Source organism: Elgaria multicarinata, chromosome 3 (assembly GCF_023053635.1).
Source record: "Elgaria multicarinata webbii isolate HBS135686 ecotype San Diego chromosome 3, rElgMul1.1.pri, whole genome shotgun sequence".
NCBI lineage: Eukaryota > Metazoa > Chordata > Lepidosauria > Squamata > Anguidae > Elgaria > Elgaria multicarinata.
The window spans coordinates 105,538,062-105,563,701 of NC_086173.1; the positions used below are offsets into that span (position 1 = coordinate 105,538,062).

Genomic DNA, 25,640 nt, shown 5'->3' on the forward strand with positions numbered 1-25,640 from the left:
GCCGGATCTAGGTTCTAATAGCATGACTAGCATGTCTGCAATAGACATGATTTGTGTCTGACACATTTGTGTCTGACTTTAAAGGACACCAATTGGCTAATGTCCATGAGACCACTGGTGATCAGTAATACTCCCAGCACATTCAAGCCCTTTTACACAAAGTTGAATTGAAGCTGCTTATAGCCTGATCTAGCATATTTTCCCATTCCATTGACTAGAATGGGAGTAGAGGAAATACCTTGAATTAGGAAAATGGAAGAAACAGGGTTCTCCCCTTACATAGCTGCTCAGTGATCAAGCTACCAATGCTGGATTAAAACTAAGGCCAATGCCATAATAATGTCACCCTGCAGTAAGGACAAGATAAACAAATATATCAGGACGGGGGAGAGAGAGAGAGACATTTCTATTAGCTCATAGAAATCATTGTTTGTATCCAGTATTATTGTTTCAGCTCTTGTATTCCCCCTTTTCATTTAAAAACAGACTCTACAAAAGACAACTGAAATGGGGAGGGGGAGAGATGAAATAATGCTCAGCATGTATATTTTATTAATCCCTCTTTGCAGTTGATGGAGATCCACACTTCATTATAGCAGTGCCCCAGAAAGAAGATGCCCTTTGTTTCAATATTAATGAAGAACCAGGGGTAGTGTTAAATTTAATAAGAGACCCAGTTACAGGTGAGTCTTTTTTCTATAAACATGGGACTGTCCCAGTTTCTTTGTGGGATTAAGATCAGCTCCTTTTCATATTTTTCTGTGGTTTTTCTTTCTCTGCCTTTCTATATGTTCCATTACACAACCATTAGGTGGTGCTGCAGTATAAAGGAATTGCTGAAATACACTAGGATTTTATGCTGCAATTCATAGATATATCAGACTTTCCTAGTAAGAAAAAAAATAACGCTAAGATGGCTGCAAAGAACAGGAGAGGCCCTGAAGGAGGATGACATCATGTAAAGCACCCACAAACTACCATGAGTGAGGAATCATGAGTGCACAATAAATACCTCACATAGAAAGACTCTTAAGTCCCAAGGTATAAATGGAAGTTACTGTATAAAAATTGCCTTGCTAGAGCAAACCAAATGTCCATCTAACACCTCTGATTCTTTCTTGAGGTCTGTTTTTCTTTTCATAGGATAGCCAAATTTGAACACAATAATGTGCATACACAACAGATTTTATTTTTTTATTTTGATACTTCTCTTAGTTTCAACCCTTTTCATCATGGTGAAATTGTGTTTTTATACTGCCACAGCATTTGGAACTGATTTTTTTAAAATGAGTTTTCTCCTAAGATTCTAAGATGGTTGAACCCTATTTAGACCACATCAATATATATGTTTAAAAAGTTTATCTTTTCTTATCTTTTCCTTGATCCAGTGTGCATCATTTTGCATTTATATACTCTAAATCTTATCTGCCATTTAATTGCCTGTCATCTAGTTTGAAGAAACCCTTTGGAGCTCCTCACAATCTCTGTGCCTGGAGAATCTGGGCCACTAAGGATAAAAACAAATGGATTCACATTTCAAAGGGTAGTGGAAGTGCTTTTGACACACATTTGCTTCTCTGAAAACAAAAGTGTAGCAATGCTGTGTGCACATGCGAAAACTCCTTCCTCCGCATTTCAGAAGAGATGGTTGTCTGTAACATAACTCAGGAGTGTCAAACCTCTTTCAGTGTGAGGGCTGAATTTCATTTTGGTGGAGCGCTCAGGAGTCACCCCAGTAGGGGGCGAATCCAAAGCCAAAGGGGTGAGACCAAAATACCAGCATATTTTAACTTAAATAGCACTTACTGCCACTAACTAAGCCTTATGACAAGCATTTTGACCTTTTAGAAGGTTGGTCCCTGGTCGAGAGCTGGTCGGCCACTATGTGAACAGAGTGCTGGACTAGATGGACCCTCGGTCTGATCCAGCAGGGCATGCCTTAATGGGGAAAAAGTATGCAAAAGCTGGGAAAGGAAACTGGGCCATATAGGGAATGCCAGAGCATTGAATTGGGACCCCAGGTGGGCTGAATTTGGCCCACAGGCCTGAAGTTCTGCACCTCGGTCCTATGTTACCATTCAAGCACAATTTCCTTTTGGAGAAGCTACTTGCAGATATATAAGCCAATCTGAGGACTAATAAATATTTAAATTTTCCCATTCTATTGAGGTTAAGAATATTCCATTGCCCTGAGAGATATTTAAATGCTGGTCCACATGATTAATTATACTAAGTATCTGGAGACAGATTAAAATGTAGGATGAGAATAACGGCTCGCAGATGCTTCATTTTCAGTACAAGTACAATGTTACAAGATCCTTCTAATGGTAATTTGTTGTCAATCAAGCTTTGGTGAAATAAATTTTCATTCTCATAGAAGCAATTCCAATTTAACAGGAAGTACAATTCCAGATTTTTCATTAACCATGTTGCTTCTCTATACTGTTCTGCCCCATAGTAAGCCAGGGTTAGACTTGAGGGTTTTGTGAACATTTTACTTGTAATTATTCCATCTCTTAACATTATTTGTCCTTTAGGTATTGTAGTCAATGGGCAGCTTATTGGTGATAAGAACAGCAATAATGATGTAGCACCACAGAATACATATTTTGGGAAACTTGGGATTGTAAATATACATCAGAATTTAAGACTTGAAATAACCACTGAAGAAATCATCCTTCAGAATGGTAAAGAACGGACAGCATTCAGTTGGCTTGATGAAATCATCTTACAACAACCCAGGTAAACACTGCATATTCCCAAAAAGTATTAAAATGTTATCATATGAGCAAATGCATGGAGGGGACCCAAATGAACCACAACTTGGGGTTGGGACAAAGTGCTCTAAAATTTCTTTACAAATTTGGAACATCTGGTTCATAAATACATTTATATAAAAATACTAAATACCATTGCATATTACCTATAAAATACAATCATCTGCGGAAACTATTTTATATCAGATACTAAACACTATTGTATATCACCTAAAAATATAGTCAGCCAACTAATGCTAATGCTTGCTAGTTACCAATTATTGTGAAATGTTAAAGACTGTTGCATGTCAACTACCAAATACTATCAAATATCAAAGTTAAATATTATGAAATCAAATATCCTTCAATTTCAAATAGCAATATCAAATTTTAAAGGAGGATTAAACAAATATTCAGAGAATATCTGACATATATTTAATATGTCAAACACAGATATCCTGATCCATGAAGACCAATCCCTGTGTGGAAACAGGTGTCTGGATGTGCTACATATGCGTTGTGAGCACAAGGGGGCTCAAACTGCCCTGCATTCAGCATTTATGCCAACCTGGTACACTTTAGGTGCTTTGAACTGCGAATCCCAGCATCCCTGCTCTTTGGCTATGCTGGCTAGGCCTGATGGGAGTTGAACTACAAAAGTTCTGGAAGGGCTCCAGGTTAATGAACATTAATCAATGCTGAGTATGTAGTGATCCTTGCTGAAACAGGTCTGAGCAAACTCATGGAGAACCAATGCTCAACATTTATTTATTTATTTAATATAGTTTTAGCCACTTTTTAGGGCTCACAAAGCAAAGTACAAAAACCAGAGGAACATTAAAAACACAGAGAAGCTGTTCTGAAATGCAAGACTAATTGTGACCTCACTGAAAGGTGGCGCTGAAGAGGAAAGTCCTCAAGGCTCACCTTAACGCATGGACAGAAGGGGCAAGCTTTACATTAATACGAAGAGAGTTCCGCAGTTTGGGAGCTTCCACCAGGAAGGCTCCAACCAAGAATATCAATCCCCTGACCTGCCTAACAACATTGTCAGAATGGGTGGCCTTAACCGTTGATGTGGATACAATACCATAAAGAAGAATTTAAGGATTCAGTTAAAATATTAACATTCCTTAAAAAAATTTAAAAAGCCTCCTCCGAACACCACCTATCCAATTTCCTCAACTGTAGCCTCTCTATTGTTCAAAATAATGACCAAATTACTCAGGTTAGCCTGTTCTTTCTTTTCACACCTAGCTTGACTCTGACAATCAAACGAAAAAAGAGTCTGGAGGTTTCAATGGGTAATGGGGAAAAATTTGTTGTTGTTCTGCATCAAGTGTGGAAGAAACATCCACTACACCGAGATTTCCTGGGATTTTACACAGTGGATAGTCACAGACTGTCTGAGCAAACCCATGGCTTATTAGGTAACAATTTACAAAAAAAAATTAAAATACTTTTATGAGGATTTTGTTGTTTTGTGTTGCTTTTCATTCACAAGGCATAGGTAGTCTGTTCATAAAATAATTGTATGAGTAAAAAGCCAACAAGTCAGAAATACTTCTCAGATGGTTGGTTTTTGTTGTTATTTTTTGGACACTTCTCACTTTTTTTCTGACAATGCTATATTGACTTATGAAATGTGCCATATGCTGGAATCTGTTGTATATGTGGCAGGAAGATTATTTCCATCACCATCTCCCAACTCCATGCTTTCATTCAGAGTAAGCAGTGCCTATAAGATTTAGAATGCAGGGGTGGGGAAAAGAGCCATTGACCTACAGGAAACATCATCCGGAAGCCACAGCCAGTGGTGGGGAGAGCCAGACCTGATGGTGGGTGGAGCCACAGCCAGAAGTAGGTGGAGCTTGCAGCATTGCTTTGTGCTTTGTCTGTCCCGCCCCATCCCTTCTCTATGTTTTTACATCTCTTACACACATGTGTGGAAGAGGAAGCAATTCCCAGAGGGGCAGTCCAGAGAGCAAGAGTGGATAACCTATCCATGTGTAGGTGTCCTTCAGGTCAGAGGTTTCCCACCCCAGATCTAAGTGGTCCTCGGGCTCATTTAATGTAGCGTACAGGACAGCAGCACACTACAGTATGCAAAGTTATTGCCTAATATAACGATGGGATGTCAGTGGGGTACCTTGTGAAAATAGATACTGGGGTATGGGTCTTATTATAGGACTCTTGTTTTGCTCTTGACCCAGAAACCCCTGTGCATAGTTGGAGACTCAACCATATTTGGGCTGGGTTATCTGGAGATGGGTAGCAGTGATGGGTCTCTTTCTGCTGCTTGAATGAAACGTAGACAGCTGTTGTTTTAAAATAATACCTGTGAAATAGTATCAATGATTGGAAAGCGTTTAGTAACTATTGTTGTATTGTCATCTATACTTCAAGGTCAATTTTTCCATTCAATTGACTTTGACCTACTTGAAGTCCATCCTGGATCTGATCCAAAGAAACCAGATGCCACCATGATTGTGAAAAATAACCAGCTGACAGTAACCAGGTAAATAAAACTGAGTTTTTAGTTGACAGTAACTTGCTTGCATGAAGTGGATGCTTTAAGTTCACTACTTTGTGTCTTCCATTTTAGGGGATGGCAGAAGGATTACATTGTTGATGCCCGGCATGTCACCAATGTCCCTTGCTGGTTTATTCACAACAACGGGGAAGGCCTCATTGATGGCGTGCACACGGACTATATTGTTCCCAGTATATATTGATATTTGGGGGGATTCTTCTTGTGATATGCTCAAAACAATAGCATAGGACAATTTGTATGACATGTTCCTGCTAGCACCACATCATCTGAGAAAATGCTTGTTTTATGATCTATTGCTGTTAGCGCCACATCATCTGAGAAAATACTTGTTTTATGATCTGTTCCTGCTAGCGCCACATCATCTGAGAAAATGTTTTTGTTATGATCTGTATAACATCCCAGATTTGGGTATTAGTCAGAATAGCTGGAATTTAAGGTCATAAGAAGAGCTGTATTGGATCAGAACAAAGTCTGTTCCCACAGTGGCCAACCCAAGCATTTATTTTTGCAACATAATAAATGAATGCTCTGCTTAAATTTAATTTCAGAAATAAACTTGATAGCTCAATACAAATGGATCTTCCAGAGTCCACATTAATCCACCTTAACCAAATGTTTATCATAATATTTATTTTTGAAATGTAGTCTGATGTCTAGTGATTATTGGAATGTTATGGGAGCTTCAGGATGGATAGTAAGCTTCATTCCACACAGTGGGTACTGAGTAAACATGCAATGGATTGCTCTGCATAGCACATTTGGGGCCAAAGTAGACATGGTACTAGGAATAGACACATTGGTTTACTCAAGTAATTGCTCCATTCATATATAAAGTGGGATGTGTGGGATTTCCTCTGTTTTTATTAATAGGTATGTAAAGGTGAGGAGAGCTGAACTGTCCCCCTGCTTCACCTCCCTCAGGTGCTTTCTCCCCTTCCTGTCTCACTTCCAGCTAAGGTAGAGTGCGAGAAATTCCAGGAAAGGTAGGGCCTAGGCCAAAGGATGTTGAATGGAGGCAAGCTACATAACTCAGTGTCAATGAAACTTAAATATAATTTTGATCTCTCTCTCAAGGCTCATAGCTGAGGCTGTGTTTAGATACTGTGGCAGATCTAGTGATGGCACAAGTTAACCCTGTTCTCTGTGTAACCTTCTTAGGGTCAGGGTCCTGCTGTGCTATTAAACTGAAATTCTGGGAAGAAGATCAAGGCACGGGGTTGGGTGGGGGAGTCTAAATAAAAAGACTGAATACATAAAAAGATTGCACCAGATCATGGTAGCTTGCGATAGTGTAGGTTTCTCTTAAGGGAGCAGGACATTTGTTTTAGATGCTGTATCTCAACTACCCACAAAGGAACAAAGGTCAGCATGAGTGAATGTTAGACAATTGGAAAAATTGCTTGTAGAAATAATATTCAGCAAAATATGTTACAGCAAAGAATGGAATCTACCACATTTCCTGGCTCTGGCCATGCCCACAGTCAGCATGAACCCCTGACCTGCTGCCCACTGCTGTATGTAGGCTTCAGGATCAAATAGGTTGCTTACCCCTACAACAAATCATGGTTTATCCTCATGGAAATGAACCTCAGTGAGTCTTGGGCTCATGCAGCGCAGTCCCGAGGAGGAGACTCTCAACTGTGATTAATCTTAACTCATGCTTTTAAATTGGCTTGTTTCTAACAAGCCATAGTTAAGATTAACCATGGGTTTTTTGGGTTCAAATGGAATAACACGCTTCAGTTAATCTCACAGCCATGCCAGATGGAGATGGGAGTGTGCAAGCCCAATGCTCACTACAGCTCATTCCTATGTGCATAAATCATGGTTTATCATGATGTCCAAACTAGAACATGCTTACTAGGGAGTAAGACTCATTTTCTTTGGAGTAATCAAGCAGGGGTTGGACAGAAAGATGCTGGGACCAGAAGGAAAAAGACATTGGCTGCAAAGGTGTTCATACAGAAGCTATGCAATTTAGAAATAGCAAAGCTTGGGATAGATTACAGGGTTTGGGGGGAGAAAGTCATACATGATAAAGCTTGATAGAGTGATGAGGAAGCAAACAAGCAAGGCAGTGACTGCTGTATGAGGGGTAAATCCTATTTATTGGTAGATTATTTCAGACCTGAAGAGCATAGTACTTTTTTAAAATAGTTGGGCGAGTTGTGGGGTAGGGGCAGGGCTGCAATTGGATTGGGACTTCTCCCCCATGGTGAAAAGCAACTTCAAAGATTGTCTTTTGGCAGGGTCCTGGCACAAGTCAGAAAGGATTAACTCCCCTTTGCTGCAGCATTAATTCACACACAGAGAGAGACAGCTGCTATTTAAAAATTAAAACAGAAGAGCAAACCTCATATGGCATGTGCCCTGGTTCAGAGGTTCTGTCAAAATATATTACCATACATAGGCACTCCAGGCCAATGGTCTACTTAATATATTCAGATTCCTCACAAAACCAGATGCTATCTTAGAGTAGCATTGATTTCTTCACTGTAGATATAGGGTTGCACAGAGTTTTCTATTTTCAGACACTACTTCCTCAGGCAAGATCCGTAACAGAACCAATCATAGCTGTAGTTCCTGTTCAATCTAAAAGATTATTTTTAAAGCTTAAAGTTTACATTAAGCTAAGTGTTGTTTCCTGATCAGCCCACCCAACATTCTATTGTCTATTATTATTATTATTATTATTATTATTATTATTATTATTATTACTTGTATCCCGCCTTTTGCCCAATACTGGGCCTCAGTATAACTTCTGTTCTTATTGACAGCCCTGAAATACGAAGTCTAATAATAGCTGAATCACCTGGTTTGACCCTTGGGAATGTACAGTTGCCACAACTCTCATTTATTTATTTCAAGTATATCATACACCTTCAACACATAGCTGCAGGGGCAGCTAATGAAAAATACAAAACCAATACAACCATGCACCATGCACCATGCACAATACAATGCACCATGTACATTGATGGTGCTATATAAATAATAATAATAATAATAATAATAATAATAATAATAATAACTAGAGCCGAGTGGGAATTTTGCTCGGTACACAATGTGATGCAAACTAATTCACGCTCCCTGAACTTCCGCACGAACCCAGTCACACATCAAAATCTTTTCTGAATGTTGTGAGCAAGTTTGCCGATTTTTAAAAAAATGCATGAAAAAGGTGTATGTTAGGAAAAAGTGTTAACATAATAGTCCATCTCTAAATACAATTAACCAATGGAAGCTATGCTTGATTAACGAAGTTGGCTACAGGTAGTAGTGAGAGCCAGCCACTGGATTCTGTTTACTTTCTCAGTCCTCTTGCCAACTCAGGACTTTTTTTCTGATACCAAAGCAAATCTAGAATTGGTGGTCATGTGAGTGACCTGTGGGTGACATAGGTATATTTTCCTATACATATTTTGTTTACATGTCTTGCTGCAAGTGTAGCAAATATGTTGTGAGGTTTCCCAGAATTCTTGCTAGGCCACATATAATGGTCTTTTGAATCACACCTAGACCTGGTTTACTCTTACCCTCTTAAGTGGAGAAGATGGAGACCCACTTTGTTTGTGAAGCAGTAACTATATTCCACAGTTGCAGAACAACAAAATATGACAGACATCTGCTCTAGAATGGGTCAGAAAAGATATATGTGTCAATGACAGCCTCCAGATGCCTATATGAGTGAAGGATAGAGGCTTGTAAAACTGACAAACTGATTAACTCTCACATTCAAGTTTAATAGTTTGGTATGGATGAGGGGTCAGAATGAAGTCAACCTAAGTAACATCTAAGGGATTATTGTTTGATCTTGGAACCTCTTCTGGGATTTAGTGTGAGAATTGTTTCCTGCTGTATCAGTTCTGCCTGTCATGGGGGGGGGGGTTCAAAGGTGACTGAGAGAACAACCCCAAATTTAGAGCCAAACTGTAATTTTAGAGATACCACACTGTAGGCCCCTCCTGCTACTGTACTACTTGAGAATGCTGGTGGGGAATCACATAACTGAATGTACAAAACATCCTGCAATAAAAAATTGGTAAGTCAACCAAGGAGAAAGGTAGACTAGAACCCAACTCCCTGATACATTAGCTTTACATGTACAGTGAAACCATTTTATAAAGAAGGGCTTTTTCAGACATATGATTATCTGTAGTCTACCAGCAGTCTATCTTGGGAAACTTCTAAATGGGTGTTTTCATCACAAAGATTACATTGTGATCCCATAAAAAAATCTGAATATAAAGGGGAGTGATGGGATACAATTGTGCATATTACAAATATATACATTTCCTATGTCCATATAAGAACCTGCTAGGTCAGAGCAAAGGTCATCTAGTCCCATATCCCATTCCCTACACTGGCCAACCAGATGCCTCAGTGGGAATATGCAGGACATGAATGCAACAGCATCCTCCTGCTTGTCTTCCCCCAGCAGCTGGTATACAGAGACATATTCCCTCTGATACTGGAAATAATATATAGCCATCATGACTTAGTAGCCATTGACAGCCTTCCCCTCCATTAATTTATTTTTAAAGCCGTTCAAATTGGTGGCCATCCTGTGGTAGCAAATTCCAGAGTTTCTAAATTAAGCAACCAATTACAGATTATGGCCAAAGAATTCCATAGTTGAACTATGTGATGTGTGAAAATGTACTTCCTTTTATTTGTCCCAAATCTCCACTATTCACCTTAATTAGAAGATCCTGGGTTTGGGTATTATGAGTGAGGGAGGGAAACTGTTGTTCAATTTCTCTACACTGTGTAGAATTTTATAAGCCTTTATCATATTCACTCTTACCTTTCTTGCTAAACTAAAAAGCCCTTAACATTGTAATCGTCCCTAGTAGGGGAGATGTTTCAGTTTGCACTGGCCCAAGACATTGCTGCCTGAGACAAAACAGCAAGTGCTCCCCCTCACCTCGCAAGTCATGAAGCAGAGTGCCCAAAGCCAGTCAAGTTATTTTGGCACATAGGCAAAAATATCCCACAACAAACCCTCTCCCTACATCCCTGGCAGTAAAAATAAATAAATATAAGACTAACAAATGAAATAACTAGCAATCTATTGCCCTTTCATGACATCCCGAATCTGCTGCCTGAGGCAATCACCTCGCTCTGTCTAATAGTAGGCCGGCCCTGCTTGTTTGTGAGCCCTACTTTTGTGGGACAGGGACTATGTGTGTAACATTCCCCTGATTGTTTTTTTAAAGAACCAAAAACAACTTTGAGAGAGGGCAATAAGGAGTGCTTCCTTCAAAATTAGCATGCCAGTTTTTACCTCACACATTTTATTTATTGATTTAAATATTTGTATCCTGCCCTATATCATTAAGACCTCAATAAATAATATACATAGCTAAAAAACATATTAAACCATTAATCGATTTAAAACCAGTATAACATTTAAAATAAAACCAATTACAACAATTTAGCTTGGTGAATTTAGCCCTCAAAGACTTTGATAAAAAGCCACGTTTTAATGGCGCCAAAGCAAGATGGACTTTCAAATTAAAGCAGTTACATAGGGCAAGAGCAATGATGACCCAATGATTTGGAATAGAAAAATGGCCAACAACAAAAGCATGAGCACTCCTACTGCTGGTCATTCAGTGTTTCTTTAAATTAGTGTGACTTGCACAACAGTGGAAATTTGAAGTGCACATTTTCACAATCGATCTGTTTCAATATGGTGAGAACACATAATGACATATTTCACTCATTTTTTTTTAAATGAAAGCATCTAGGAGCTTGGCAGACAAATAAGATCCCCTGAATTCTTTGGGAGAGCCAAGTTATCTAAGCATAATCTTGAGGTTTGTGAACACTTTGAAACAGGAAGTGTAATTCTTATTCAAGGGTAGATATTGAAGCTCCAAACAAATAAAAGCCTGACCTTCATTGCAATAACCACATCTTCTCTGAATTCCTGTATTGGCAGGAATTTGCTTTGCCCATTTATGCCTTAGACAGTTTCCCATATCCAAATATGATAGATCATACAAAAATGTGTACCACTCACGTTGCTTAAACAAAATGGAAATGCGTTTTAAGTTTTTTAAAAGTATTTTTATAACTTTACAATGTCGAATACTGATATGGATATTACATATGGGCTTGAAATTGACATTTCATTTATTTATGAGATTTTTAATGTGCATTTTAAGGGAGCACTACACTCACAAGGGGGTTTACAAAAACATCAATTACAGTTAAACATATGGAGAGAGAAAGCGAGAGAGAGCAGGAGCAACAGCTAATGGTTTTGAAGCACCAAATTGCTGATTGGAATAGATGAGTCTTCAGGATTTTGCTTTTAAACCCCAGAAGTCACGAAGCTGTGCATATCTCCATGGTGAGGGAGTGCCAAAGGTACGGGGCCACCACTAGAAAAGCCTATCCCCAGACCCAGCACCCTAATAACTCTTGCTGGTGATTAGAGAGCTGGGCCTTTGACTCTGTTCTTAATGCTTGAGCAGGCTCATACAGGTGTAGGCAGTACTTCAGATAACATCGTCCTAAACCATTTAGGGCTTTAAAGGCCATAGCCAGCACATTGAAACTTAACAGGGAGCCAATGTAAACTATGCAGTATAGGAGTAATATGATCCAAAGGCACTATTTGGCATACCAAAAAAAGCATTCAGATATTGTTAAATGACATTTGATGTGAAGATTCGAATTGTAATTTTCAAATCTATTGAAGGGAATTTCAAGAATGGTACTAATCAGTGCTCCAGAAACATATTCACTCTTTTCCAGTTATATTAAATGACCCAGTTCACAGGTCACAGTGGCAAATTGTGGGTCAATTAACTTTAACCTAAAAACAAATTGTAAGTTAACTTTGGGTTGTTTAACCCATAAACAACCCACCATGTCTGGATTTGCACGTCATGCAAGTATCTCCGATCAAACTGATCGAGGTTGTTCATACTAATGGGAAGTGGCTCGTGCACGGCATGCAAACTGGCAAATCGTAGGTTAATTAACCCTTAATTTGCCACCATAACATGAGAACTGGCTCAGTGTGAACACTGATGACCTGGAACACACCTGCTGAAAGGAATAAATGTTGAAACTGCTCCAGTAATTTGGTACTGTGAGAAAGCAATCTTTCTTCATCCCCTCTTCAATATCTCTGACCAGGAAACATGCCACGCCTTGTCCAAACATGTTGTTGCATAGGTACTAAAAGCTGCATTACTACACACCCAAGACTTGACTGTCACTTGTAAATGCCAATGTGTGTTTGCTGGATAAGAGGAGAGGATTGCATTCATGCTGTTAGATTGCTTAATCCTGCAGAACATACTACTCACACACACAAAGATATTGAAACTGAAGATTTAATCGCAGCATTCATTCTTACATAAGATGGACTGCTTTGACACTTTTACTTTATTTTGAACCTCTTTCTACCAACACTATAGTTAAATTATACAAATTATGGTTTAGTTTAATCTCCAGATTAGAAATGTTATCAGAGTTAATGTTCTTAAAAAGGATAATTGTCCTGCAATTAATGTGAGAAACATGAGGAAATAATAACCCCTGGTTTTGTAGAGTACAAGTTCTATTGACTTGTGACTAAGTAGGCATCTAGGATAGCATTGTTGTACTAAAACAGGAACCATAAAAAAGTGATCTATGAATACATTTATAGTCAATTAGCGAACATCAGTGCTATGGAATACTTATATATTCTGTTACTTCAAAGGATCATAGCCAAAGACTAATATATCTTGTGCTAAAAGAGGCTAGAAACTACATAGTCAGTATAGGTGCCATCAATTAGACCTTCTCCATTGCTGTGAATAAACCAACAAGGGACATTTGTGCCGTGCTTTGTATCTTCTGTGTAATCTTTTTGCCATCCCCTAAAAGGGAAAACACACAGTGGTGAAATTCAAAGTTCAAACCCCATGCAGGCAAAATATTATCTCCTAAATATTTGAATTACTGTTTACCTGGTTACTGTCAGCTGGTTATTTTTCACAATCATGGTAGCATCTGGTTTCTCAGGATCAGACCCAGGATGGACTTCAAGTATGTTAAAGTCAATTGGTTGAAAGAATTGCCCTAAAGGTAAAAATAGCAACAGCAGTTACCACTGTTGTCTTAAATTGCTTGTACAAAAAGAATATTTAGTGTTGTTGCGGCATTGCTCTTCAACAATAAGCTGGAACTGAAATTAAAATGGTGGTTCCATATGGGATATAAGGCTCAATTTCCCAGTCCAATCCCACAAAGCCTGTCGCTATAGGCAAGATCCTAATACATTAAATAATTTATTGGGGGGAAATCTAGATGACTTTTCTATATAAAAAAAGTTAATAAAATATTTAAAGCAACTTATAAAAATAAAACAATATGTTTACTCAGAAGTCCCATTCACCAAATGTCTCACTTCTCCCTGCCCCTTTAATTAGTGGTTTCCCTTTTGCCTCTTTCTTTTACAATCTGCTTCTTGACTACTGGCCCTTCACTTGGTTGCTTCCTCTTCATTGTAATACTGCAATAATTATTAAAAATGAGCAATTGCTGAGGATGAAAAGAGGAAAGCAGTAATTAATCTTCCCCCAGGCCAAGGAATAGGAGCTAACTAAAGGACTATTTCAGGAATTCCGGGACTGAACAGGAAGACACTAAATAGTCAGGCAGCAGAAGCCACTTTAAAAAACAAAAACAAATATGAAGCAAAACACTACATAAACCAAATAAGAAGAAACCAGTAGCTAGAAGAAACCTCACTAGCACTTTGCATATTCATGCTGTATACTATGGGTGAATGCTGCAATTGCATTTAAGTTTTTAAAAAAATCATAAGCAGGGTCAGTTCTGAAAAGAAGACAGGAGGACAACATTGAAAATGATGGATTACAATGATTTGGTAGTAACATTGCCTGGATTCTCCATAAAAGCTGAGTAAATGCATTTTTCCATACTGGAAAAAATAACTGACGTGGACGCAAACGTGATCTCTCTATGGTGGTAAACTGTGCCAGGGCATTTCAGACTCCTATTCCTTGGCTGAAGTGACTGGTTTGCCACATACACAAAAAATCCCTTCACATAGAAAACTCAGTGTCAGGATGTAAAGTTCTAGCCTATCCTTCTACTTGATATAATAGTTTTCTTTGCCGAGGGCTGTTATATCTACAGACATAGACAAATAGAATGATAACTGCCCTCTTCAGGCATTTTTAATCTGTATAGAATCAACATGTGTGGAGAAGGGCCTGACACACCAAATGGCCACCAGAAAGCCTGCACTACCTCTGCAATCAGGATTACCCACTGGCCACCACCACTCTGCAGCAGGGAACCGCAGGGATTAAAGGCAAAGTGATGACTATATGGGCACCATGAAGGCAGGGCCTGGCATTCATACTTGCTACTTCTCATCTTTTCTGGAAGATTTGCAAACCCTTAATGTTTTACCAAAAAAGGCTTTCTAAATTAAAAGACTTTCAGATCTCAGGAATGAATATTCCTATTCTCTCACTTCACATATCAATATTCTTTCATGAAATCATACCTAATAAACCATGTGTTTGCTCAGACAACCTGTGACTGTCCATGATGTAGAATCCAAGAAATTCTCTGTGTTTTGGGTGCTTCCTCCAGACCTGGTGCAAAACCACTTCAAAAGTTGCTCCCTCTCCCATTGAGACTTCCAAACTCTTTTTCCGGATGATTCTCAAAGTCAACCTAGTTTGCATCAGAAAATAGAGCATGAACAGATGAATGCAAGGGTTCTCATTTGGATAGGGCCATCCCAAGCCATTTCACTGCCTGAGACAGAGCAGTGCCAGTGTTGCAGTCATGACTCCGCTGCCCCCGCCATCATGCTGTTATAGAAGAGCCACTAATTGTCTTGTGAGGCTTTACCAAAGCTTCATTAGACTTCACCAACCTTGTGGCAAACTCTTGTGAGACTTTGGTGAAGTCCTGTGAGACTTATGAGACACCTTACAACCGATGGCTGGTTGAGAATATATAAGGTTTCTCCCCATATCACATGGCCTCAGTCTGTAGGCAGCCACTGCCCAGTCCAGTCCTCCAACTCATGGCCAGCCTAGCCAGATGACAGTGGGCATAGAGGGTATGGCCCAGCAGCTATTGCCAGGCTATGGCTGCGTTCACACAACATGCTAAACCACGTTCAGTGGTTGAATGTTGGTTGTTGTTGAATGGTGGGGTTGTTTGTTGAACTGTGGGTTAGTGTGTCATCCAAACCCAGGACATTTCCCCCAGGGTGGATTATTAACCATGTTGTGAGGCTTATTTTTCTCAAGTCACCTTGAGAACCCATGGTTTGTTGTTGGGTTGTTCATGGCAGTTAACAAGCCGTACTGCATGGTTAACAAGCTGTCCCAGGGTTCAACAAACAAACCACACTCATCCACTGAATGTGGGTTAGATGTTGTGTGAATCCTCTCTTGGGTTAGCGTGTTGAAATGAATCCTCTGTTTCATTTCAAACCAAAGTGAAAGTGACCAGCAATGGTTTCCCCTCACTTAGCAAGGAGCCAGCTTCACTGTGGATGCCCAGCCAGATACTCCAGTGCTTTTGTAGGGAGCCAGCCTGTCTGGGGAGTGCCCAACCAGTGGCAGATTTCCAGAGACTCAACAGGGTACCTGCCTGGCCCTGCCCAGTCAGATGCTGTGGGGCAGCAGCTGTGGGGAAGGACATGCCTGTTCCAGCATGGCAGTCACACCATGTCAGAGGCTCAGACAGGTGGTGGCAGGGTGTCACCATGCATATCCTAGTCTGTTGCCTGAGACAAAAGGCTCAGCAGACCTCATAGTAGGGTCGGCTCTGTGGGAACAACATCACAAAAGCTACAACTGATAAACTTCAATGAAAAACTATTTGGGGAAGCTCTTTTGGAGCTACAATCCTACACACACTTACCTGGAAATAAGTTCCATTGAACTCAATAGTGCTTACTTCCAGGGAGACACAGATGGCATTGCTCTCCAAGAATGCTCCTCCGTACTTGCAGAGAGTTTTGGCTATTGGGTGGTATGCAAGTGTAATAAAATAAATAAATAAATTTAAATCTCTTATGTGCAATCTTGTCAGAGTCAGCCCCCATATCACATCAGATAAGCAAAAGGCTTCACTCAAGAGTAATGGTAATTCTATAAAGTGAGAGAGACAAAATGTATCTGGTCTCAGCTTAATTGCCAATTTCTGCCTCTTACCTTCAAGTTATAGAAGATATTTCAACATTCGAAGCAGAACTTTTTGTGATGTATGTTTTATCATCCAGAGACCAAGGTTCAAATCTCTACTCCACTAGGAAATTCAGGCCAACTACCATCTGTCAGTTTAACCTACCTCACAGGATTGTTTATGAGAACAAAATGGGGGACGAGGCTATGATCTGCCCTAAGCTTATAGATGCAAGGGTAGAATAAAAATAAAAGCAATAAGTAATAAAATGTTGAATGGCTCACAGTTTCCTTATTTGAATTTCATTTCCCAAGAGAAATTATTTTCAAATCTTAGTTGGTGTGTTAGCTATGAATGTTACCTTGGGTTTAGTAAGGTGATTTCATCAAGCCATGTAAATGTCATCTGCTTTGTGCCATTGTGGAGAATGATTTTCTCAGGAGTTACTTCCAGTTTTAAATTCAATGGTGTATTTACAATCCCAAGTCTTCCAATATAGGTATTGTGTGGTCCCGCATCATTATTGCTCATTGTATCTCCAATAAGCTGCCCATTGACCGTAATACCTAAAAAAAGGGGGGGAAACATGATGATGATGAAGAGAAAAAGAGTATAATTAAGGAAAAGTTCTGAGGAAAATAAACCTTAGTAGTTAAAGGAGTAGTTTTCTATGGGCAAGAAAAATGTAGTATAAAAATGATATAGGATATTTTATATAGATATATAAAAAATAATTACTAGAATTGTAATTTTGGCCCTCTCAGTTAAGAAAGAATCACTCTTTATTCTAAAGCAGCAGATGAAAGTTGGGAGATCTTTGTCTGGAAAGTATCACTTTAACTTACCTGTAATTGGGTCTCTAATTAGGTTTAAGACTACGCCGGGGTCTTCATTAATGTTAAAGCAAAGTGCATCTTCTTTTTGGGGAACATCGATAATAAAGTGTGGATCTCCATCAACTGCAAATAGAAATGTCCATTTAGATAATCCTGCCCCTTGTTCAAAGCTCTCTGCCTATATTAGAGATGATAATGTACCCCCGCCCTTCATATCATACAATTATGATATGAAACTATGTTTATAACTGAATTTGCAAACCATAGCTTGGAGGCAGTGCTGATAATCGTTTGCCAATTCAGATGTTATGGCAAACCACGGTTAGAAAAAACCAGGAAGTGGAGGAGTGAACTTGCCTGTGACCAGGGAAGTGGTAACACATGAGCCTCCCAGCATGTTCCTGAGCCTCCAAACTGTGATTTATGATCTGTATCTCTATCATATGATGGAACGTGGTTGCAATATTGAATGTGTACTACTAGACTTTAGGTCTTAATTTTTTGGAGCTCAGAGACCCCACCCCACCCCAATTATCTGTAAACAAATCAAAACAAAACTCACCACTAGTATACCTGTGAGTTGTTGTTGGTCTGCTATATGATGGAACAACAAGTGCTGATGCTATGTAGAAAGAAAGAAAGAAAGAAAGAAAGAAAGAAAGAAAGGTTAAACAGGAGTTAAAATAGAATGCCTATATATTTTATAAATTCTCCAAGGGCTGAATTTTCATCCTAATTTTAATGAATATAACTTAATAGTGAAATGTTCCAAACATACATGAACAAGATTTCAGTGAACCTCAAGTTATTTCACAGTTATTTTAAAGATTTTGCTATTACTGAATAAAAGAAAGGGAAGAAATAACTGGGGGGCTACCTATACAGCAGCGGGTTGCTGCCATGATAAGCAAAATCCATGCTTTTGCTGCTTCGGGGTAGCAGCGGCTAATCCGGACACTGCAGCAAAAGCATGGGGTTTACGGTGGCTGGGCCTGCCCTCGGCCTGGGCAAACAGCAAACAATCAGCCTTGCTCTGGAGAAAAAAATGGGGTTAAGTCCCTCACTTTTTTTCTTTGAACCTTCACGGGAAAGCCCCGGGGTGGGTGTGCTGTGGCTGCTGCACCCCCCCCCAGGGCTTCCCTTGCCCCAAGATACATGCAAGAGAGTAGCTATGGATTATGCTGCAAGTATTATTGGATACATTGGGAAGGATCCAATGGTGCCCATATGCTAGCGCTATTGACATTGTGCTAGCATTAACCAAGGCTAGTGCAACATCACTAGAGCTTGCTAGGGCAATGGATTTCCCACTTGCCAGCATGAGAGGTTTCCCAGGAAACCTGTTACGCTAGCAAATGCTATTGATATTGCAGAGGTCTTGATTTACTTCGGCCACTAAATCTTTACAGATGGAAACTGGGAAGATCTGTTGCCTTGGCTGCAGAATTTTCCTCCATGTTATCATATTCCCTTACCTATCACCAAACCAAAATGCCTTACCTTAGAAAACATGGTGCACTTCTCAGAAGGCCAATACCATAAATTGTTTTTAAAGGGTATTTGGTTTCAATGGGCAAAGTTGGATCTCTTAGGGTCTATAAGCCATAGTTAAATGCAACCTTCAGATTCAGAGGTATTATACCACTAAACACCAGTTCTTGGGTAGGCGGTGGTGAGGGCTATTGCTTTTAGACCTTTTCATTTATGGGAATGATCTCCTCAATGACACATACTTTGCAGTCTCCAGTCTAACTAGACAGATTACTGATATACCATTCGTTCAGTGTTTTTTTAGATGCAGACATGGAATTGGAATTGGAGACCTTCTGGCTGTCACTGTAGACAGCATTGGGTTTATTGGTCTGATTCAGAATAGGACAGCTCCTAATATGCATGGTCCAAAACTGTAGGCATAGATTGCATTGTCTGTAATGCTTTCATAGCTGACTCACATATGAATTTCTAGCTGATTATATCAACATCCTGCTCACATTTCCATTCAAAAACCAGGAGCAAAGATTCACAGCACTTCACATGAACTGAAAATCAGGATTCGGCTTTAAATACAGGCCTGTTATGTCTTTGATTCTAGTATAAGTAAGCATTTCTGATTCGTTTAAGTGAAATATGGTTTCAACTTACATTGCTGAGTAGCTGTAAATGAAAGAATACAGAGAAGTCATTCAGTGTGAATAAATATTTAAATACGTATGTTCTGATTCGTTTAAGTGAAATATGGTTTCAACTTACATTGCCGAGTAGCTGTAAATTAAAGAATACAGAGAAGTCATTCAGTGTGAATAAATATTTAAATACGTATGTTCTCTCTTAATAAATATTTTCTCCTAATACATGCATTTTAACTGTGTTTTTGCCTAATATACACCTTTGTTTTCGTTTTTTTGCAAACTGTTTTCCTACTAGAATCCATTTTGTATGCATTTTTGATTGGAGAACACTGCAAAATTCAGAGAAGTGCACATTTTGAAGGATAACTGAACTGTGGTTCGCCTAGGGGTTCAAAAGTGCGAAATTAGGTAAGTTCACAATGCAAACTGAACAAATTGCTCCCCCATCCCTAGGTCCAGCATATCTAAAGGGCATCAAGCTGGGGAAGGCTGCCTTAAGCAAATTAAGGGGCTATGCATGGAAAATAACCACCACTAGGAAGATGCTTTCAAATGTCTCCTCACTGGAGCAAATTCCCCACAGCAAGCTTTTTCCATGAAGAGGTTTTCTAAGCAAATGTTATGATTTTCTTCTCAGTGCCCCCCCCCCCCCCCCGCCCACAGCGTCTGAAATAAAGGCTTGTTCAATCCATGGGATTAGCTCCCGCGTACAAATGACTTGTTGTGTGGAGGCTGTCACCACTGGTCGCAGTGGTCCCTTTCCGTGAGCTACCTGCGCTAGACCAATAATTAAAAATGATGCTTAAAGATAAAATGCTAATTAAATCAAACTTACCCTCAGCTGTTTCCAACAATGAGTAAGAAAATAAATAAGAAGAAGGAAAAAGAGTTACAATGTTTAGAACATCTATTCTGATGTAAGGTACTTAGACATTCTCAACAAAATACTGTTCAGGTAAGCACAAAGGATCAGATATAAACCTTTAGAGAGGACTATGAAATGCTTTACAGGCTGGATCTATGATCCTGTTTGTTGTTGTTGTTTGTTGTTGTTGTTGTTGTTTTAATGGCTTTCACTATGAGATAGATTTAGTGCTCATATAATGCTCTCTTCACCCCACAATGGCCCCGTTCAGAAGACACCTTAAACCACAGCTTTAACCATGGCGAATAAAGCAAAAAGCCTTATTCACCATGGTTAAAGCCATGGTTTAAGGTGTCTTCTGAATGGGCTTAATATCAGGTAGTAATTCTCCAAGGATGGATATACTTGTGGAGACATGCCACACAAGTACCAGCTATATAATGTAACCCAATAACCAAATGTCATCTCAGACAGCTGCTGCAAGTTGTGAACCCTCCCTCTCTGATTTCAGGTATGGTACAAAGAGAAACCTTCTATAAAAGCTGCCTGAATCACAACGCTGTAGTAATAACAACAACAACAACAACAACAACAACAATAATTCTTAACCGCCTCTCCATCCTGATCGAGGCGGGGGACAACAATAAGTATAAAATACAAATGGTTTAAATCCGAAATTAGTCCTCCCTAGAGTAGACCCATTGAAATCAACGGGATTTAAGCTAACTATTTCAATGGGTCTATTCTAAGTAGGATTATCTTTGGCTTTAATCCTGTATGTATAACCTTGGGATCCCTAATGTGGTTCTCGTGGACACTACTCTTGGCACACACAAAACTCCCTGCCTATCCTGTTTTTTATTTTATTTAAGATTTTTAAAAATATATTATTATGCAATGGAGGCTGGCATTCTGCAAAGTGAAGAGCTGCCCTCCACGCATCATCTTTATTGGGGTTCCAAAGAATGTTTTGTGTCTTAGAGCTCAGACCTCATTTCTGTCTTGTTTTTTAGGTTCTTGGGCAAGTTACTTTTCTTTAAGTAACACTTGTTTGCCTTTTGGAAAATGAGTGTTTCATGACCATCACATGGTATTTGGACAGAAACCTAGGGGGCAAGGCAGGGAAGATTTTAACAGTGGGATGTATAATTTTCTGGAAGAGAAGATTATTATGCTATTTTATGTAAAGGACATGTTAGTAGTGAACGTAATCTACACATCAGGGCCATGTATGTTTCAAACATAATTTTAAAATTCACCAGCTACATGGAGAATCAGTCGGGTCACTACTCTTGTGCAAGACACTTTTTAAAAAGTATAATGTAGCTGTACCTTCTAGAGGCTTGTCAGCAAGTGCAGCCTTATCCTCATTGTCTTCTGGTTTTGTGACCACCATGGATGTCAAAGGAGTCACAAACTTATATTTCAGGGACATTTCCAGGGCTTTAGCAGTAAGATTGGCCTTTTCTTCTCCCTTTGCTGCATTGCTGGATGAAAGAACAACACCACATTATTTATAATGCTCCTCTGCAGCTGTACAACACAGGCAAGGCAAGGTCAGTAGTGGTGGGCACTTTCAGGAAACTTGGTTTACGCCAATCATGGCACTGAAAACTTCTAAAAAGCTGCTGAGGTACCCCAGGAAGATAGATTGAAACCCACTGCTTCTGGGCCTTTGGGGACTGCCACAACTGGATTCAGGACAAGTTGGGTATGATATCCAGGCCCTACTCACATGTAAATTGGAGAGGCTAACTAGGGGCCATCTTCATGGTGCCAGTTTGGTGCCGCCTCCCTTTGAAACCCCACATTTTCCCTCTCCTGGGGTGGCATCATGTAATCCCGAGCCGAGGAGGGAGTACGGGGTTTCTGGGCGGCCATCCAGGTGCCAGAGTTCCCCCACCCTCTTCCTGGTGGGAGACAGCCAATCAGCCAGTAGCCTTCCACCAGGCACCACCCCTGTATTGACCCCAGAGTGATGTCAGATGGGATAAATCCCCAATTTTTTCAATCCGCCTCTTCACAGGAAAGCCCTGCAGTGGCTGCAAAGCTGCACCTGCGTCTTCTAACTGACACATCATTCATCCACAGCCACCACGGGGCTTTCCCCATGTATTGACAGATTTAGGATTTCATGATAACTGTGGCCGTAGCTAGACCAAAGGTTTCTCCCAGGATCATCCCAGGTTTGTCCCTGCCTGAGAGCTGGATGCCCTGTGTGGCACTTAGATGAACAGGTTTGCCCCAAGGACAATCCTGGGATAAACCTTTGGTCTAGTTACAGCCTGTGTTAGAAGTAGGGATGTGCTCCGCTTCTAATCGGACCGGAGAAGCAGGAGTGGAGCGGGGGGCTTCGCCTGCCCTTAAGGCTGAGGCGAAGAGGATTGGGGGGCCGGCGGAGCGTGGCGGAGAGGATCGAGGTGAAGGCGGATCCTTCGCCTCGATCCGGAGCTCCGCCGGAAAGGTAAGTGGGGTTTATCGGGCCCTGCCGCTGTCGCTGTCGCCCATGTGGCGACAGCGGCGGGGCCCGGTAACCCCCCTGCCCTCCTCTCCCTTACCTGCCTCCGTCCGCGGGCCGTCAGCGTCTTCAATTGAGCCCGTGGTTCCAGCAGGAAGTCTGGGCCGCTTGCGGCCCAGACTTCCTGGTGGAACCGCGGGCTCAATTGAAGACGGCGACGGACCACGGACGGAGGCAGGTAAGGTCCCCCTCTCCCTTGGTCCCTTACCGGGCTCCGCCGCCGTCGCCGCATGGGCGGCGATGGCGGCAGGGCCCGGTAACCCCCCCCCTATGGGGGGGGAACGGAGCTCTGATCCGGATCCGGAGCTCCGAGCGGAGCGGAGTGGGCACAGGCGGAGTGGGGGTGGGGCGGAGCGGCCCGATCCAAAAATGGCGGATCTGAAAGTGAAGCGGAGTGGGGGGTCCGTGCACACCCCTAGTTAGAAGTGCCTTCACAAAGTACAAGACCTATCCAACACAAGTGTGGTTTTATCCAGTCTTAGGCCAAATCTAGAAAGTATGTCTCTCTGGAAAAATGGAACAATTGTAGTGCAGTCCCATATATTTTACAGTGCAAGCCCATTGTACTCAGTGAGACTTACTTCTAGATAAGTGTGCATAGGATTGCAGCCTTATCAAACTGGATTTCTCCAACAGTTTTGAGCTTATTCATGACATCAGAAAGCACTCTTCAATACCGTTTTTCCAGAAGCTGTTGAATGGTGAGATAAGCCCAGAGTCTCTCAATATAATCTCCGAATACATACTCCTGCTCTTCAAGAGCTTTTGCTGTTTCTTCAACATCTGCTTGTTCAGAGAATGTCATGTCCTCTTCTGCCTATTAGAAATGTTTAACAAATCTTTCTGTTTATTTATTTGCTAATTCATTATCCTTACGCTATCTTTCTGCTAAAGCAGCCAAGGCAGTTTACAGTTTCAACAGCAAGGCAGGAAAGCCAGCTTCAGCTATGTATAATATGTAAATTCCCTTCCTTTGTCCATCAACTGCCCTCTAGGAAGTACCCTGATGATTTTTGACATGATAATATTGTTTGTTGCGATTGTATTAACATAGCCAGAGATCAAAGAGTGGTGGGCTTTTGTTGCTACCATCCTCACCTCACACCCTGAGCTGGTTGCTGTAACAATTCAAAACTTCACAAAAATGATCGTTATCAGCCATAATCACCCCAACGTTTTCTTAATAAATAATATCTCATAATGAATATGCTTCTTCCTGCATCTCTGGCATTGGGTGTATACGTGTGTGCTTTAATTCCTTATATAAAATACCTAAAATATATCTGGATGCCAGTGGCATAAGCAGCATAACAGCACATTTGAGAAAAGCAGGCCGGCAGCATCAACAAAACACTTGAGGGCTGTGTGTATAGAGAAGGGCTGACAACCTGTTTCAGACAAAATAGAAAACATACATGTATGCATACTAACTGAAGCTGCTTTTGCTATCTTGCTGAATCCAAAACCAAATTTTGATCCGTATATAATCAGAGGCAGTAATGCCAAGGTCCCTTATCGGTCAGTTTATTGCCCTTTCTTCCAAATGTCTTAGGGGGTATCCATACGATGATGCATTAGCACTGCACCCCGCATTTGCGCTCCTGTGGGGTTATTCCCACGGCAAGGAGCAAGTGCAGGGTTTGCGAGGAGCCGCCCCCATGCACTGCTGCTCCATGCTCTGCTGTGTTGCAGGTGCGAGCACCGCCGCACGTCCCCCATCTCCCATTTTACCCTTACCTGGGGCTTTCTTTCTTTCTCTCGACGACACCAGGCAGAGGCTTTTGTTTGTCCAGCCACCATAGGAAATGCACGGAGACGTTCCAGTGGCCATCTGGCTTGCTGGCCCGCCCCTGCCCTCCTGTCCGGGCCAATGACAACCAATCAGGGGTGGCCATCGGCCCAGCCATGCCTTCGCTGCAACTTCGGAGCAAGGCGACAGATGCAGAAGCACTGTCGGCACCTTGCTCTAGAGAAAAAAGTCGGGGTACGTCCCCAACTTATAAATTTGGAGCTTTGGGGTAAAGCTCTGCGATGGCTCCACAATGGCTGCTGCGTCATATAAGTGTCACAGCGCCACTGCGGAGCCACCCCGGGGCTTTCCCCACCTATAGATAGAGCCCTAGTGAATAAAGTATCATGCAGAACAGCCAGACCTAACTACTTACCCCATGAGCTGTCACCTCTACGAAAATATCATTGAAGTCAGGCAGTGTTAAATGTCCAGCCACAACTATTTCAGAACCATCATAGTAGTGTTTGAAACTACTTTGGGTCAAGTCAGAGATGGCATTTTCAGGGTACTTCAATTCCACTTCTGTAAGTAAGGGATTAGCCACCTCATCATAGAAGCCCTAGAAAAGAAACCATCAGAAAAACAAACAGTTTAAGCACTGTGTAACCAAAGGTATATGCTTAAAATTTCCTACCCTACCACTTCAGTGTAGTTTTAAAAATATTTTTGAAAAGAGCAAAGGATGCATATAAATATATGCAAACTGAAAACATATATGAACCTGGCCATGGCTTAAGAACAGAAGTGGAGGCCCTGCTTGTGAGCCTACCAATAAGATCAGCCTGGTTGGCAGGTACAAGAGACAGCACCTTTTCACTAGTGGCCCCTATTCTGTGAAACTCCAAATATAGCTCCTCCCTAAGACGTTTCAGTGCAGCACTAGCAGGGGCTTTGCAGTTCACATGTCTGACTTTCTGTGGGATGGGTCAGGTCAGGGACACAAGAGGGAGTAGAGGAAGCAATCATCTGTACATGTTCTAAAATCTGACCTGTACAAAAC

General features: G+C 40.9%; 2 protein-coding genes across 3 annotated transcripts in view; one reads left to right on the forward strand and one right to left on the reverse strand.

Moving 5' to 3' along the window:
- The window catches only part of LOC134395435 (inter-alpha-trypsin inhibitor heavy chain H3-like), a 33,306-nt gene extending 27,418 nt beyond the window's left edge, over positions 1-5,888 (forward strand). Inside the window, exons 17-21 of the mRNA XM_063121598.1 lie at positions 570-683; positions 2,538-2,742; positions 4,014-4,186; positions 5,163-5,274; positions 5,362-5,888. Of these exons, the coding sequence (XP_062977668.1) occupies positions 570-683; positions 2,538-2,742; positions 4,014-4,186; positions 5,163-5,274; positions 5,362-5,491 (734 nt within the window). The 3' untranslated portion in view covers positions 5,492-5,888. The remainder of the gene's footprint in view (positions 1-569; positions 684-2,537; positions 2,743-4,013; positions 4,187-5,162; positions 5,275-5,361) is intronic.
- A 6,761-nt stretch (positions 5,889-12,649) lies between these two features.
- LOC134395134 (inter-alpha-trypsin inhibitor heavy chain H3-like) overlaps positions 12,650-25,640 on the reverse strand; it is a 32,305-nt gene continuing 19,314 nt past the window's right edge. Inside the window, exons 12-19 of one of the 2 annotated variants that reach the window (XM_063121158.1) lie at positions 25,014-25,199; positions 23,526-23,665; positions 21,636-21,817; positions 17,346-17,489; positions 16,862-17,066; positions 14,858-15,030; positions 13,287-13,398; positions 12,650-13,196 (exon numbers count right to left, since the gene is read on the reverse strand). In XM_063121158.1, coding sequence (XP_062977228.1) covers positions 13,067-13,196; positions 13,287-13,398; positions 14,858-15,030; positions 16,862-17,066; positions 17,346-17,489; positions 21,636-21,817; positions 23,526-23,665; positions 25,014-25,199 — 1,272 coding nt within the window. In that variant the 3' untranslated portion in view covers positions 12,650-13,066. Of the gene's footprint in view, positions 13,197-13,286; positions 13,399-14,857; positions 15,031-16,861; positions 17,067-17,345; positions 17,490-19,595; positions 20,307-21,635; positions 21,818-23,525; positions 23,666-25,013; positions 25,200-25,640 lie in introns of those variants that run through there. The other variant, XM_063121157.1, reaches the window with a different exon arrangement.